The sequence below is a fragment of the Numida meleagris genome, chromosome 5 (assembly GCF_002078875.1).
Source record: "Numida meleagris isolate 19003 breed g44 Domestic line chromosome 5, NumMel1.0, whole genome shotgun sequence".
Taxonomy (NCBI): Eukaryota; Metazoa; Chordata; class Aves; order Galliformes; family Numididae; genus Numida; species Numida meleagris.
In genome coordinates this window covers 35804347-35821604 of record NC_034413.1, presented here as the reverse complement: position 1 = coordinate 35821604, position 17258 = coordinate 35804347, and the positions used below count along the sequence as shown (strand labels likewise).

General features: G+C 43.0%; 1 protein-coding gene across 6 annotated transcripts in view; it reads right to left on the bottom strand.

Annotated features, from left to right (window-relative positions):
* Nucleotides 1-17258, bottom strand: part of AGAP1 (ArfGAP with GTPase domain, ankyrin repeat and PH domain 1) — a 334310-nt gene that overhangs the window by 122315 nt on the left and 194737 nt on the right. For all 6 annotated transcript variants that reach the window (XM_021400246.1, XM_021400245.1, XM_021400243.1 and 3 more), the window contains one exon: nucleotides 11240-11344. In XM_021400246.1, the coding sequence (XP_021255921.1) occupies nucleotides 11240-11344 (105 nt within the window). The remainder of the gene's footprint in view (nucleotides 1-11239; nucleotides 11345-17258) is intronic.

The window sequence follows — 17258 nt, the reverse complement described above, 5'->3', positions numbered from 1 at the left end:
CACAGAGAAGCAAATGAGCCTGGGTTTCTTTATCAGAGGACAAATGACAGTTCATTAAGGTAAGACAGCCACTGAATCTGCAATCCTGCTGTACACCAGAAGAGATCCTTCCAGTAGAGATGGCGAATGTTAAAGCCGGAACACAAAAAAAAAATTTCATCTCCGAGTACACGCTATTGTGGCTGACATTTCAGAAGACAAATAAGTGAAACTGGAACAAACACAAGGACAACCACAGAAACAAAGAGACTGTATGCTTTGAGAAGAAATGCAGGACAGGTCATACAACATGCTGAAATGAAGGGCAAACGCTGTATAAAATAAGTTGTACAAAAATACAATTCAGTGTACGGTGCCCCAAGAAGAAAATGGCAATACGAACAAACAACTGGAAAAAGAAATTGGCATAAACTCTTGAGTTAAGCTGGAAACCAAGGGAATGTTCCTCTTGAACAACCTTCTGTGGCAAAAAGCCTAGATTCTTTTCAGGTAGAACTTGATTGATTTACAGAGGACTGGGTGATGCTCTGTGTGTCTGCACAAGCAAAGAATTGCTGACAATGATATTTCTTCCAGTTCTCTAAGTGTCCAGGGCAAAATTTAGTCAGACTACATGATATTATCTAGAAGATTACAAATATTAATTAGGACGCTTCCAAATCTGCAGCGTACAGGCCTCTACGTACAACCACAGAGTCAATTTTACAACTAAATACCTGCTCAGTCTAAAAGCAGACTCCAGATCTAAATTACTACTGGCACAACAAAGGGAGCAATCAGCTTCCTCATAAAAATCCCTTCCACCTCTGACAGTTTTTACAATACAAATTATAAATTCTTATATAATTATAACTTAAATTATAAGTTCAAAACAAATCAAAACCTACTACTCAGCTGGCTTTCATTTCTTTACAGCTAACATTAATCCGTGGTACAAAATAGAAATGAGATTTTTTTTTTCCTCCTTTTTTTCCAGCAGTTTGGGAATTAAGAGTAAAAAAGGGAAGTCCGAGCATTTCACTGTGTGAGGAAGCAGAGCTCTGTTTCTACAAGAAACAAATGCAATCCACTGAAATAACCCCCTTCAGTAGTTGCTAGATAGAAATGAACAAAGCAGATTCTCTATAAATTACCAAGTTGACAGAACTTTCTAGTTCGGTGTCAGTTCTTTACTAATTAAAATACAGTAACCAGAACATAACTGAGCATTTATGGTTTATGCACTCTAAAATGAGGCTTGATAAGATAGTGACTAAACCTCAGCACGAGCTTTTTTAAATAGACGCTTTTTGTTTAACATGCAACCACCATGCTGCATTTCACATAAATTTCATCATGAAGATTTTTGCCCAAGTTCTTCAGATGAATAGTGTACAATTTCCCTGCTACAACTGTGAGATGTGACAGGGAGTTATTAAAGCACTTTTAATTGAGAGTAAAACGGGCTTAGGTGAGCTATAAACAATTCAAGAGTAAGTCAGTGCTGGCAAGCAGGAAATAAACGCACCGCAGCCACATCGTTATTATACGGAAGTGCCCAAACAGAACAGATGCCACGCAGGTATTAATGTCAGCTTAAATATTTATAGGGATATATCAAATGTAAACAATAAAGACTCTTTCATTGTGTGCAAGATGCATAGCGATAATCTCTGCGTTCCCTGAGGAGAAGCAGAGGAAAGCACCAAGTCTGCAGTCAGTGCACCATCCACCCTTGCACATGATCCTGCAGATCAGCACTCAGGGAATAGAAGTTAAAACTACAGAATAATATGGCAGCCTCAGAAGTGCAATGTATGGTTTGATCAGATTAGAACAGATGAGGGTCTTGCTGTCATCTGGAATATGCCGTGTTAAAGAGAAGACAGCAAGCCTGATTTTGATATGCAAATGTTACAGATATAACTCCCCTAGATGTTAGTTGTGGAAAATGCTGATCCAAGAAAAAAGGGGAAAAAACCCTTTAACAAGGCATGAGGGTAATTCAAAGCCAAGTACTTTTAAACAGCACTTAACAAGTCCCTAGAGCCTACTCAACAGCGGGCCACCCCAGAAGTGCCATCTTCTGCCCCTCAACAGCTTGAAAAAGTAGTAATTGCAAAGCCATTTGCATTTTTCTTCTCAAGTTGTCCACGTTCATCATTCAGCAATGCAGGAAAAAAGCAAGCGGCAACGCGGAGGGAGCCTTCCCCAGACATGTCAGCTGCAGCAGCACGGCTAGCCCGCGTCCCCGCACCCCACTCCCGCACCTTCGCCAGCGCTTGTTTTTTACATTTTGCTCCTAATTATGTTGCATCTATTGCCATACACTTAATTAGCTGCATTAATGTGATTTCTTTTCACATAGTCAAGCAATTAAGAGCTATGATTGAGTTTCATTCAATTAGCCTCAACAAACATGCTAATTGATGTCCCAGATGCAAATGAGGTGCAATGAGAGAAACCTGCTAGCAATTGAGAGCTGTGGTGGGGAGACCCAGGGCTCTGGGCTGTTGACAGAACCTGGCTCAACATGGCGGCCAGCTCTGTGGAGGGGGAGCGGGGTGCCTCGGTGTGCCAGCGGGTCCCCATGGGGGTGAGGGCCCCCATGGGGGTGAGGACAGCATCACATCACGTTGTCGCTAATCCTCATCACGATGGCTGGCAGCAGCACTTAGCGTCCTCCTATCGCTTGGCACTGCAAACCACATTTTCTTTATCCCAGGCCTGTAGGAGGCCGCCATCTAATCTCCGAGCCTGTGAAATACTGCACAGGTAATGGCCTACAGTGATCAGTGACTGGCAACTTCATCTTAGTCAGCTGTGGGGCAATGCTGCTGCTTCACGTTAAGGCCAGAATGCATCAATCAATCAATAAACCCTAAAAATACACTCGCTATATTGATTCTCATTGCTTTTCATCCCGAGGTTACTGTTAGCGGTTTGCTCAAATACTGGCTTGCTGAGGTGTTAATTTGACTACTCAAGGCCATTGACCATTATCTTTTGGACTAAATAAACTGTTAAAATATCACTGAAAGTCATAAAAGCTGCATTGACTGAAGATAACACAAAATATTATCTGATGGCACTACAAAATGAATTGCCTTGAGTAAGAAAGAATGATATGCCATGACAATGAAGAATGTAAAGTACTTTAGTTCTGGTCTTAATACAGCTTTCCATTTACAACAGCAAAAATTGATTTAACCAACTCAGTGAAAAGAAGCCTTTCAGACATCCAAATGGAGCAAAGAGGTATTACATTTTCTAAACAGATGTACCTTCTCTCAGCCAAGAAAGAGGAAGAGCTGCTTGAGCAGCAGCACCCACCAAAAATTCAAAAATCTCTCGTTCCAAAGCTATGCTCAATGCATGTGTGGCCCCTTTCTCAGGGGAGGAAGGATGCACGGACCAGATGAAGGGAAAGGTAAATGGAAGCGCAGGGAAGCTGGGACTCAAACTCATCCCGTCCAAGTCTATCACATTCATCTCAGATACTTTACTAAAGGACACTAGAGCGTGCAACGGCACAGCTCCTCCCCAGCATAAGCCTTAAGTTACTTTAAATACATGGCTCACATTAGGTTTGCTATACTCAATGTCAAAGTATGAGAATTTTCAGATGTCTCTAATACAAAAGCCAGTCCACAAAGAATCACAAGGTTTGGAAGGGACCTCTGGAGATCACCTAGTCTCGTATTTAAAACACAGAGCATTTCATTATCAGTATACTGAGAGCAAGAATACTGAATTTCTGAATATAGTGCTTACTGACTAGTACTCTGAGGACTAAATTCCCCATGTTTTTCTGTGGAGCTATATAAAGTGAGAGTAAAAGTCTCCAGTTCTTTAGGGTAGGTATTTTCTTCTTGATACGCACAACTACAAAACACCTTCAGGGTACCACAAAACAAGGACCTGAAGAGTAAGAGCTGAACTATTTTACTCAGGCAGGTTTCTCCTGCACCAAAACACCCAAGTGGGCAGGTTCTGGCAGTCTGCTCAAGCAGGTACGTTTGGTTTCACTCCAACAGCAATGAAGGCTTGGACTGGCCCCTTCTGACCGTACTTTTGTCCTGGGTTTGCAGTGAGAAGACTAATGCAATGCTGCCAACTGTTCTTCTTGGCCAAGGAACCTCACCAAGAGGACAGAAGGATCAGCTGCAGAAACAAGGACCTCTTCTGGCAGGGCTCAGAAGGATGGCAAATGGAGCTATCTTGCAGGGAAATCCCTTTCACTGGAGTTGTATTTCTGCATAACGGCATGAGGTGAACATGACTCAAAATTCATCTTTCATCTCAAGCTTGTCCTGTTTCACATCACTGACTTGTTTTAAAAGAATCTGCTCCCTCCTAGAGAGCCTCCACATTCCTGTCCCACTACCACCCTTTTCCAGTGCATAACACACAAAATGAGATCCCCTCCCGGAACAGTGTCTTTCCATGTATTTAATGGCAGCAAAGTAAGAATATGACACTGTTTCTCCTTTTGAGTTATTAAAATAACAAGCCTGTTTTTGCAATGCTGGGAACTGGTCCAGGCCCAAGACAAAAAGCTAGAAATTCCTTCCCCGATCTGCCACTGGTTTACCCCAACCTGAGAAAAACACCTTCATTTTCTGCCAGTTCCCCCTCCTTAAGCTGTAGAACACAGTCCCAATGCTTAGCGTACTGAGGTTGAGATAATGTTTCCTGATCAGAGGTAGAACAAAACAAGAGATGCATGCTTTTGGAAAATAAAGTTTATGTTTGCACCTCTGAAAGTCTGAGGGTAGCACGCGTTTTGCACGCAGCTTCTGTTTTGTGAGCTGAGGGTAAGCAGCAACCCACAAAACCCATTGTTCACCATCAGCAACAACTGCCTGGAAAAACAAAACCCGAGCCCTTCCTCCAGCCTTGTGCCAACCCCAAACTGCAGGCAGACCAGTGGAGGGCTGAAGCCCTCACTTCTATGCATGTGCAGGGCAGTTAGACATTTTTATTGCAAAATGCTGTCTGGAAAAGATGCAAAACAAAATTGCTAAACTGCAAAAAGAAGAAAGGGGGGAGGGGGGAGGAGGGGGTGGAACAAAAGGCCCCCTTCCCTTTGCTTATTGAGTTCAAAGGCATAACATGCAGCACCCTGCAGCAAATGGGAAGCTACACTAATTTTAAAGCCATAAAACGCTATAAAGTGCCCTGCGGGGCAGGACTACACTGAAGCTAGTTGCACCTAAATAAGACATGGTTCATTTACTTTGCAGCTTAGCCTAATGTAATCATCAGTGGATTTCTAGCCTAGAGTTGTAACAGGCAAATAGCCGATACTGCGGAGGCGACACTCCCAGCCATTGAGGGGCCTCAGCTAGATTGCTGTTGATTAGAAAATTTTTCAGTTTTGACAAGCACTTAATGAACATAAATCGTTCCTTGATTGGTTTCCATTTGGGGCCACAGGCACACCTAAGAAGAAACAAAAGTCTCCAACTCCTCTCCCCACCTTCCCTGCATGGACCACAGTGACAAACCTATCTGATCTGGTTACGAACCACAGCGGAATATATTCATCAGATTTGCCTGCTCATGTAGCCATCCTCCCCTCGTGCACATAAACACGGGCATAGTATCATTCCGCTTCAGAATATATAGTTAAGCTTAAGAAAAACAACAAAATGTCGTTTTCTGAGAAGAGCACAGAAATGAAAATGCATTCTGGAAAACACTGATCACTAAAGCACTTGTCCTGACAAAAAGAAGGTCATCTTGAATCTCTTTTATTCAAACTGGGTATCAAGAACATTACATTTCAGTAATAAAAAGCATTGACTATATCTATACTGCAAAATCAATCAGTCCAATCAGCCTTCTAGGGGCAGCAGCAACACTTTCAACACAAAAGCAGCTTCAAAAAATTTTACTTTTTTTTTAGTGGATTGCTCATTTTCATGAAATGCTAACAAAACTCTGTCTGCACTTCACTCCTCATTCAGACTTTGTAACAAGAACTGCCGTAAAAGACAAATCTGAGTTTTACCATCGTGAGTAATTTATGAGGCATTTATATCCACAGCAGTTAGCTCTGCTGGACAGGAAGTTCTAATTTTATAAAGCCTTGTGATTAATTAATAGCTTGGCTTTTGCCATTCATTTGCTACTCATTCAGATACCAAAGTTTTTCCTTGTGTTTTTTTTTCTTTTTTTAGGGTGTGGGAGGGGATCGGTGGGATTAAGCGCAGCAGTGAAATACATGCTTGCAGCTCTACTGCAAGTTTGCAGAGCTCTTCAAGTAGCAGCATTGTGTTTGCCACAATATCCCATGCTGACGATGTGATAAATCTTGCCATGCCCCCTGAAATGAATGGAACTGAAAGGAAAAATGCTTTACATTCTCCTTGTTCGTGCATTTACTGACCTGTGAACATCTGCAACAAGTCACAGAAGTGATTGTAAGAAGTTGCTGTGAACAACCAGTCTTCCTCTCTATCAGAAGCAGACAGGGATTACATATTTTAGGATTATTTCACACTGCTGACCAGCACTAACTAGATTTTTATTCTCACTGAAGACAACAGGTGCAACAGCACTTTCAAGCAAGACTATTATCAGTCCGAGGGGACACAAAGCCAGGGGGTCAGAATAATTTGCCTTGACAGCTATCCCCAGTTATACATCTCACTTAAGGACCACAAACACATTAAACACATTTTAGCTTGTATTTTTTCCCATCTATTTTTTTTTTTTTTAACAAATCTTCTCCCAAGCGAAACTTCATTCTAGTAATGTTTTAAAAGAACAGAGTTTGCCAGGAAGCTACAAAGTAAATGAGTGACCTCTAAGCGTTACAGGTATAACCCTATTTGCAAACATGCTCCCTATCCTCAAGTTGTCCAGGCAAATGGTAAGGACTAACCATGGTGAGAAATGACAGGATACCTATGCAAAGGGCATTTTCATCTGCCTTCAATTTCTAACCAAGGTTGCTCTTCCTTTAGGAAGTAGCCAAGCAAGAAAGCTCCACTGAAAAGCCAGGCACCACCTCATGGCTCCAAAGCTTTCTGCACGACCCAGAGCTGGGCCTGGGTTACATCAACTTCTAAGAAGATGTGTCCTTATTGTATACTGTTGGAGCCCTTGTGCAAAGTATAGCCTATTTGCCAGGCTGAAATTTCTTTTGTTTAGTTGAAGTACGTTCACTTATCTGATTGCAAAAAGCCACTGCTAATGTGTCCTTTGAGGCGGTGTGCACCAGCTGCTCCCCCAGTCACCACTACTATGAAAAGTTTTGAAATTGTGGCTACTGTCAGACTAATTGAGCAGAATTACATGTGTGAATTCACATACTTCTCACAGAGACGAAGGATAGATTTCCCCCCTTAATCACTGCTACAATTCCACATCCCTTAGCGCTTTATTCCACCCCATAAACAAGGGGCAGTGATGATGATGAGGACACAGCAGCAGAAAATGGACATCCACAGCTGAAGCTTTGTCATCTACTGACCTGTGGCATGATGTGGCAGAATGTGGCAAGTGTCTGGGAGACAGACAGTGGTGAAACACCATCTATTCATCAGATTAAGGCTTAGATAAAGAAGCTGCATGCAGCACTGCCCAGCAGGTATCCTGGCGAATACATTTCAGGAGCCCTTACACATGGCATTCTGCCATTAAAAGCCAAGAGATGCCTAGACAAATTCCCATGGGTCCCTTTGGGTAGGCTGACAGTGAATTTGTCAGCCAGAATTTTAGTCATCCACTCAACGGCTATACTCCAGAAATGTATGATGAATAGGTAGCTATGGTGAACTTAGAAGCCTGCGGGTCAAAGTTCTCTCTCATTATCCCCACCATTTTCTATTGGTACAGCTCCTCAGCATCCCAAGGGAAGGGAAGGTTTGAGGCTCTTGAAAAAAACTGACACGACCAAGTCAGGAAACAGTAGGGTGCTTATGTACATATATTTTCTTTCCCCATTCTTCTCGTTCCCCACTTTCTTAAGAAGAAGGAATATGAATTTAGCTATTGTGTAAAATGTCAACCTGGCAGCATTCGTAGTTACTTATTTAGCGGGACAATACAGCACTCATTTCAACACGCTGCGCAGCCAAACAGGCCTGACCCTTCCACGGATACCTCCTCTGTAAGTAGGATACTAGTTTGATTTAGTCTCCCCACCCCAAATCCTTTCATTTTGTAGCCAATCTTTATTCAAGGAGGACAGCGGTACTGATTTCTGCAACACAGACCATTCACTATATTAAGAACAACTGTCCTCATGCATGACATGCTGCTGAACACACCTGACAGAAAACTGACACACTGTTGGCCAAGTCTCAAGCAGTATCTAAATACACAGTGCCCACTAACAGCTATTAAACATTTTAAAAGCTTCTTCCAAAGTTGGTGTTCAGTAAAATTCTATGTTCTGACTCAAGCTGCAATTTGGAAAGACCAAATTATCTTCTAAATTTATTCCTTCCTGCCACCACTAGAGGCCAGACCACCATTCACTTCACAGATTTGCAACTGCCAAATGTTGTACAACCAACATTACCTGCAGATCTGAAATAACCTCTATCTATCTAACAGGTGAGATTAGATACATGTCTCTTCATGAGTTTAGATGGATGGCTAACAAAAGCTTTGGATGGCTAACTCTTTTATTTCATCCTATTTGACGAAAGGTTGATAGGAATAAGGTCATATTTTTCAAAAAGCAACATAAAGATTATCACAACAAGCAGCAATGCAACTACAGGATTAGAAATTCATCAGATTCTTGAGTTTGCTGTGAACAAATGAACAAGCAGAGAGAGTTCAGCAAAATCTAGCAAAATCAAGCCAAAAACACATTATCAGAGTCCTGTTTGAGGAAAACCAATCATTGGGCAATACCCAAGCAAAAATTCTGACTGTGCTGCTCTCTTACCCACAAAGCTTTGTACAAGCTGTACTGAGAGTGCAACTGACTTGGAACTTCTTGTCCTACCTTTTTGTCCCAGTGCAGTTTGCACAGGACAGGGAAAATACTACTCACATTTCCAGCCCCAGCACAGGAGGCTGATAGAGGAGCAATAACATGATACCAGGATAAAATTGCCAGGTCAGCCCTGCATTGTTTTCCAGGTGGAGGCTTCTGACTCATAAGGACACATCAAAGCAAGCAGCAACACTATCAGGTACTGTGAGGTGCAAAAATGAAATATATATGCATGGTAACTGATGGATGTACAAACTGCCCGATGCATAAAGAACGCTCTGCAGGGTATATTAACAACAGCTAACTGGCACAAAGTAACTCGTTGGCAGTATTGAAATGCACTCAAATAGCGCAGTGACTCTTGGAAAAGTAGAATCAATAGAATTAAAACATTAAGCCGCATCATTTATAATACAAATCACATCGCAGGAAGATTTTAACATGAATGAGCAGAAGCACAGATATTCCTGGAGATTGAGATCAGCACAGGTGTCTTCAAAAAACTCCGAAGAAGCACTACGCTGTCCCTAGCAGCTTCTTGTCAGCTAGGAGCTGTGTACAGTCCCCCACCACTACCCACCAAAATACAGCCCAGGGAGAAACAGTGTGCTACAAACCCTTCTGATCTAAGAAAGGTCTGAGCATATGGAAATACAGAGACGTGTACCTTTTCCTTGGGAGTGAGGGGGGGGGCACAGTGGGGGACAGAGGGAAACAATTACAGGCTAGTAATTACTTCTTCTTTAAATGGATTCTCTCTAATCTCCAATGGATTTACCTCTAATCTCAAAGTAATTACCTCTAATCTCAATGGATTCTCACTCTGGGGAAGACTAAGCAGCTCCAGTGAAGCCTAGAGAGAAGTACTCCATTGTCTGCAAGAAGCAATGAAAAACTAACATATGTTCCCAGGAAGCTCAGGAACAATAGAGCACTTACAGAGCACGGAGGGGATGTGGGCGCAGACAAGGCAGCCTGCCTCCTCCTTGCTCTGCTCCGGAGTGGCCATCACAGCCTCAAGGGAGCACATCTGGGGGATCCACTGCGGGCTGCCTCAAAGGCACGCAGTGTCCGTGCTGTCAGCAATACCGATACGCAATTCAGGTATTTCAGGGTTGCTTCTTGGCAGCATTCCCCCAAATTAAGCAGGCTGAGAACAGCCAAAATGGCCAGACAGTCCTGTTCAGGTTCACGAAAGGGAGAAATGAGAAACTCAACAACAACTTGCTCTGAACTACACAAGTTGAGGGACAATATTTCAGTAGGAAAGTAGCAACTGCTTGAATTGCTAGTTGTGTCACTTACTAAATAATTTTCAGGAGATATGGAAGTAATGTCAGAAACTAGAGCAAAACATTATTATGGCAAGAAGCGAGACTATGAATTCTTGCAGTAAGCCACAGAAAATCCTGATATTCACCCCTCAGGAAACAGCAAGCTGGTGCATCAGCACAGCCACGCTCCTGAGACATCATCCATCTAAAGCAGAAGCTTTCTGACAGATCCACACATGCAAACCCAAGAACACATGCAAAGAAATACATCCATTCAAAACCTTGAATTTTACTTCTTACTGAAAAAAAAAAAAAATTGCCTAGGAACTCAAAATGACAGCAAGAGGTGTCAAATGGCCCTAAAACGCTACACGTGGTCCCCCTCTGGTTTCCACAGGGGATACAGTGATGAAACACAAGACCCGAGACAATCTCGAAGATCTTGGTGAGGGACATACTATACTTTCAGCATACTGATGGGCTGGGCTAGTCTTGTACTCCTTCCTCTCCCCAGACCAAACCCATGGATGGTGTTCCACACACAGACACACAGGATCCTTGGGCAGAGACAACAACAGAGATCTTAACGTGAAAATGCTTTATGGCATATTTTAATGGCTATGTCATTTTCAAAAGGCTGTTCAGAATTACTTTCTGAACAAACCATAACCACTGCGCACTGACAAATACCAGAAAATGTACTCAGTCTTAGTTATGTCTAGGACATTTTTCCTTATAAAATGCTTCCATAGTTTTCTTAATCGACAGCAAGTCCATAAATACATCAGCACAAAATAAAGGCTTAAATAAGGCACTTAGAGGAACTGGACTGTATGCACAGAGTTTCATTGCAGAATTTTATTTCTAATTATGTAGTTTTGAGGGGATGGGAATGGAATAAAGTGAGAGAAAGAACTTTCTACATCAAACTGGGCTCAACAGAAACATGCCCAGATGTACTTGCTAATGCTGCTTCACCAGACCCTGACAGTTGCTGAAGGTACAGAGAGCATGGAGTACTTACATGTAAACTAGGATGATAGGTCAGTACACCATTGTCGCACAACGTCACGTATTTCTTCTTCCATTCTTTATTCAGTGACTTGCCACTTCGCTTTAGCAGCATACCCTGTTGGAGGAAAAAATAGAAAAGAGATTAACCACTATTTTGCCAATGCACCACTATTTAAGACACAGAAAAGAGCTAAATCCTTTTGCATTCAACATCATTCCTCAGGAAGGCACATTTTAACATGACAAGATGACTCATTATTCCATAAATTGTATTCAATCCACACACTGATGAATTTCAACAATCAGTATGTGAGAGTAAAAGTCATCATCATGTTTAAACGGACAAGGACTATGAGCGTGTACCAACCTGTTCTCAGCTTAAAAATAGAAATTCACTTAGAAAAGCAAAATGTAACTTCTTATAGTACAAAGTGATGGCAAACCAAACCATGCTTTAACAATCTGCATTTCCAAAACCAAGTGAGAAGGCAGTGTCCTGATGAATTCATACAGTAATCTGTTGTTGGAAGCCTAGTGTCTGCACCAGGACATTTCAGCATGCATGGTACTGCCACAGGAAGCACTCTGACAGAGCAAGCTTGGACAAAAGCATTCACTTACATCTATTTCAATAGATCATCATCAGGAATGTAAACAAACTTCAGTTTTCTTAGTCCCGTAAGAAGGAAAACAGCACTAAGGAGGCAGTACATGAGAAAGACGCGCTGTTAAGCATGGTGCTCTTAAATATTGCTTTTTGTTAAAGTGGTCATGTTGTGTAAGAGAGTTACACTGCCTTCCTGTTAGACCCGTAGCTTCATAAATGCATGTCCCAGGGCGAAGTGGACGAGGGGCACTTCTGTGCCTCTGCACGACGAGCACTCTCCCCGAGCATTTTTCCCTCCCTCAATGCCAGATGTTTCAGCTCAAGTCCCTTGCCACTGCCCATAGGAACTAATAACTTTTCTTCTGCAACCACGGAGACGATCCCTAAGGGACATCAAAGTTCACAACCGCCTGTTCCTGGACACACACTTGGAATAAAAGTTCAGTGAGCAGCCCTTCTCAACTCAAAGCGATCTGCAGATCGGACTGTAAATAAAAGCTTGTGTCAGAGGACTGAATTACAAACCCCTAACTTTCTGACCATCTGGGGGTCAGGCTCCTTTTTGTGTGCCATTCTTTGCCACATTTAGGTGGCTCAACTTCAAACTTTCACAAAACAGAGCAGGGCTTCTGAAACGGTTTCTCACAAAAGCTTCTGCAAGTGTGAGTTACACATTCCAATTACTGTCTTCTTGTGGTTAGAGACGTTGTTTTCTTCCATTAAAAATGAAAGCCTGTTTCTGCCTTTGACTTCTATGTTTGTCTATAGTAGGTGATCTGTCACTTCACCTTTTCCATCTTTTAAACCTCACCTATAGCAAAGTCGCTCACATTTAGGGGGACCCAATTTTAGTTATCACTATGCTATATGGATCAAAAATTACTCTCCCAAAGCTGTTTCCCTGCACCAGTTCTGGTGTGTTTGTTCTCCAGACCTTTTAATGTGAAAAAAGTGATAAGAATCACAACTGTATTTTCTTTTTCCTTGTCTTTTTTTTTTTTTTTGAAGTCTTGAAGAAAGTAGAAATATATTTCACACCTTTTTACATGTCCCCTTGCTATCAAGAAAACATATCACTACTTATGTGATTTGGAAAGGAACCATGTAAATGAATGGCTGCCATCCCCACTATTCAGGTATGTTTGTTTTTCTTCTATGAATAGGATGCAAATGATAGAATATTCATGTAGAAAATTCATAATGATTTTTACTACATGGAGATTTTTTTAGTACCAAGGTGTGAATTACAAAATTCTGCTTGGATCTAAATGAGGAAACAGTTATTCAGAATGGGGTTTCCAACTTGCTTTTAAAGTGCAATTTGGTGCTTTCATGTAAAAAACTACTCATCGTTAAATAGGTACCATTTACCTATTTGCATCTACCTAGCTAATCAGACTTCCCAATCTGTTTCTTAAGTATGCATAAAATGATATGTATTTTGGTTCGCAGATAATACAAAAATATCTTCCAATATCTGTGAACAAAACCACTGTGAATACAAGGAGCTAACAAAGTGTTATGAAGCAGAGGAGCACATCCGCCACACTTCTTTCTTTTTCCCCCCCAAGGCCAGAGACTGCCACTTTGTCCGCGATAATTATATAGAATGGTCTGGAGAAATGCTCTTAGTATTGGAGTTTAGATCTGCTATAAATGCACTTCAACTAAACTTAAAAGAAAAAAAATGAAAATGGCCTACGTACAACAAGAAATGCTACTTACAGAAAACAACAACAACAAAAATGTCACATTATGTCCACCTTTAAGTTGCATCAGATCCTCTGCCCGGAAGCAGAGTTGGATATTAGGAACAATTTCTGCTCAGAAGGAGTGGTGAGGCACTGGCACAGGCACACGGAGGTGGTAGGCTCACCATCCCTGGAGGTGTTCCAGAATCGTGGAGAGGTGGCACTGAGGGACATGGTCAGTGGGCATGGTGGGGTGGGCTGGGGTTGGACTTGGAGATTTTAAAGGTCTTTTCCAACCTTAATGATTCTATGAGTCTATGAAGCAAGAGACCTTGGTTCCCACTGACCCTTGGTGCCTTCAAGGCAACTGAAAGGTAGTTTGGTGCATCCCAGTCCCAGCACACAGCAAAAATCCCATTTAGCCTTACAGGTAGGCAGTAAGGGATTAAGGGAATCAACTTTAAGTTCAAAATTCTATGTTGCTTGTTTTTGTTGAAATAATCTCTGCCTCATATTATTATTAATCAGATAACATTATTTCTCCTAATTTGTATGAAACCTTTGGTTACGTTCCTCCATCAGCACTTTCAGTACTGTCACTCAGCCCTATGCCTCAAGATTCAACACTGCAAATGTAACGCCTCCGATTTGCTCAGAAACTGAGAAGAATTTAACACTTCAAATAAATTCTTACCACCTTCTCTCCAAAACTGCAATTCTGACTCTAACGGAGGAACGCTTCTTCTAACAGCCAGTGCTAGCTATATTTCTAATGAGTAACAAGAAACATGCTCCAGTAGAGAGCACAAACTTCACTCCTTGACTTTTCCCAGCGAATGGCTCCACTCGACAAAGAAAACAGAGAACCGTCTGTCTGTACAGCAATCTCTTTATTAGTAATGTGTATGCTACGTCTAGTCCCAGGAGGTCATTGCAAGCCAAAAGCAATGTTAAGTGTACAAGCTTTAAATAACTTACAAAGTTAATGTAATGAATGTAAGTGTTATCTGAAATCCATCACTCAGTGGCTTGCTGTAGCCTCAAGCTGTGATAAAACACCACTCATAAATTTATATTAAAACTCTGTTCAATAGCAATTATTTACCAACAAAGATTTATTGATTGCATTTGCTGTTAGAGACTGGGGCCCTAACTGAGTCAATCAGCTCACGTTGTTGAGCTTCAGGGCACCAGGAGAAGTTGCAGACTGCCATCAGGCTCTGCAGCTGGATCATTACTGGGAGTACAGGCAGCTAAAGAAGGGCCCCAGTGCGGAATCAGTTGCACTGGTGGCACCAGACCACTGGTCAAGGGACCACTGCGTGTAGCACACACACATCACCTGGATATGAGGTGAGCAGCTACAGCTCAGTGCTCCAGACACCTCCCATGAGCTGCAAACCTTGCTTACAAGCGAAGGCAAACGGGGAAACGATTTGGAATTTGTTTTATGGGAATATTTTTTAAGCAGCAAATTATCAGCATATAAAAGTGACCTCTCAAGGTTATTTAATATTGCATCAAAGATGCTGGCAAGGAAGCCTGCAGAACCAATACTGGTGGGCAAAAACCTCTTTTGCCTTCCCTGCTGTGTTCCACTGTATTTCTCTAACTTTCTTGTGTATTTTGGATTTCCCAGGGGCCACAAGAAATGAAAAATGTTTCATAAACATTTGTGTTGTGCTTAACTGACTGCAGGTTTCTTTTGCATTGGCTCCAGCCACAGCACGTGGCTTTATTTAGTGATTTTAAGGAATCATAGAATAAGCTAGGTTGGAAAAGACCTACAAGATCATCCAGTCCAAACATCCACCTACCACCAATAACCCCACTAAACCATGTCTCCCAACGCTATATCTAAATGTTTCTTGAACACCTCCAGGGACGGTGACTCAACCACCTCCCTGGGCAGCCCATTCCAGGGCCTCACCACTCTTTCAGAAAAGTAGTATTTCCTAATGTCCAGCCTAAATCTCCCCTGGCGCAACTTGAGGCCATTCCCCCTCGTCCTGTCACTAGTTACAAGAGAGAAGAGGCTGACCCCCAGCTCACTACAACCTCCCTTCAGGTAGTTATAGAGAGCGATAAGGTCTCTCCTGAGCCTCCTCTTGTCCAGACTGAACAATCCCAGCTCCCTCAGCCGCTCCTCATAAGGCCTGTGCTCCAGACCCCTCACCAGCTTCGTCGCCCTCCTCTGAACACACTCCAGGGCCTCAATGTCTTTCTTGCAGTGAGGGGCCCAAAACTGGACATAGTACTCGAGGTGGGGCCTCACCAGGGCTGAGTACAGAGGGACAATGACTTCCCTACTCCTACTGGCAACACTGTTTCTGATACAAGCCACGATGCCATTGGCCTTCTTGGCCACCTGGGCACACTGCTGGCTCCTGCTCAGCCGAGCATCGACCAATACCCCCAGGTCCGTTTCCTCCACACAACCATCCAGCCACTCTGCCCCAAGCCTGTAGCGTTGCCTGGGGTTGTTGTGGCCGAAGTGCAGGACCCGGCTCTTGGTCTTGTTGAACCTCATCCCATTGGCTTCAGCCCTGAGATCCAGCCTGTCCAGATCTCTCTGTAGGGCCTCTCTACCCCCAGGCAGATCGACGCTTCCTGCCAGCTTGGTGTCGTCTGCAAACTTACTGAGGGTGCTCTCAATGCCCTCATCCAGGTCATCAATAAAGATATTGAAGAGGACAGGCCCCAGCACCGACCCCTGGGGAACACCACTCGTGACTGGTCGCCAGCTGGATTTAACTCCCTTCACCACCACTCTCTGGGCCCGGCTCTCCAGCCAGCTCCTTACCCAGCAAAGGGTGTACCTGTCCAAGCCACGGGCTGCCAGTTTCTCCAGGAGAATACTGTGGGAGACAGTGTCAAAGGCTTTGCTGAAGTCTAGGTAGACCACATCAACAGCCTTTCCCTCATCCACCAGACGGGTCACTCGATCATAGAAGGAGATCAGGTGGGTCAAGCAGGACCTGCCCTTCACAAACCCATGCTGGCTGGGCCTGATCCCCTGGTTGTCCTGCAAATGCCGCGTGATCTCCCTCAGGACAATCTGCTCCATAACCTTCCCCGGCACCGAGGTCAGGCTGACAGGCCTGTAGTTCCCCGGATCCTCCTTACAACCCTTCTTGTAGATGGGAGTCACGTTGGCAAGTTTCCAGTCTTCTGGGACCTCTCCAGTTGACCAGGAACGCCGATAGATGATGGAAAGCGGCTTGGCTATCTCCTCTGCCAGCTCCCTCAGTACTCTCGGGTGGATCTCAACGCACGTTGTTTTAAATCCATCTAAGCAAGCTGACTCTGTGGACTAGCAAAGCCTGATTAGCAAACACCAACAGGCCAGGAATCTATTAGTCACAGCTGTGTTTGGTACATGGTTGCAGTAATAACCAAACCATTAAGTAGCATGAGGCTTACCTCATGGGTTTGGTCCATCTGACTTTTGCTGGCATGCCAAGTTGAAATGGTAGGACCCTCTAGAAGTCAGTAGGCACAGCCAAGACTGTACCTTCTGAAAAAGAACAATGTTTACATTTCTCTTTTGGAAACTTACACTACTGCCACGGTATCATGCAGACTATTTTTTAACTCCCTAATTTTAAACCAACCCCATACTGTTACCCTGATGCTGTTTTGACAGAATGAAATATATAATCTTGCACTTAATCATTAACAGCATAAATTCTTCATTTTCCGCTAAATGCCATGAATTTTCTATCATTTGC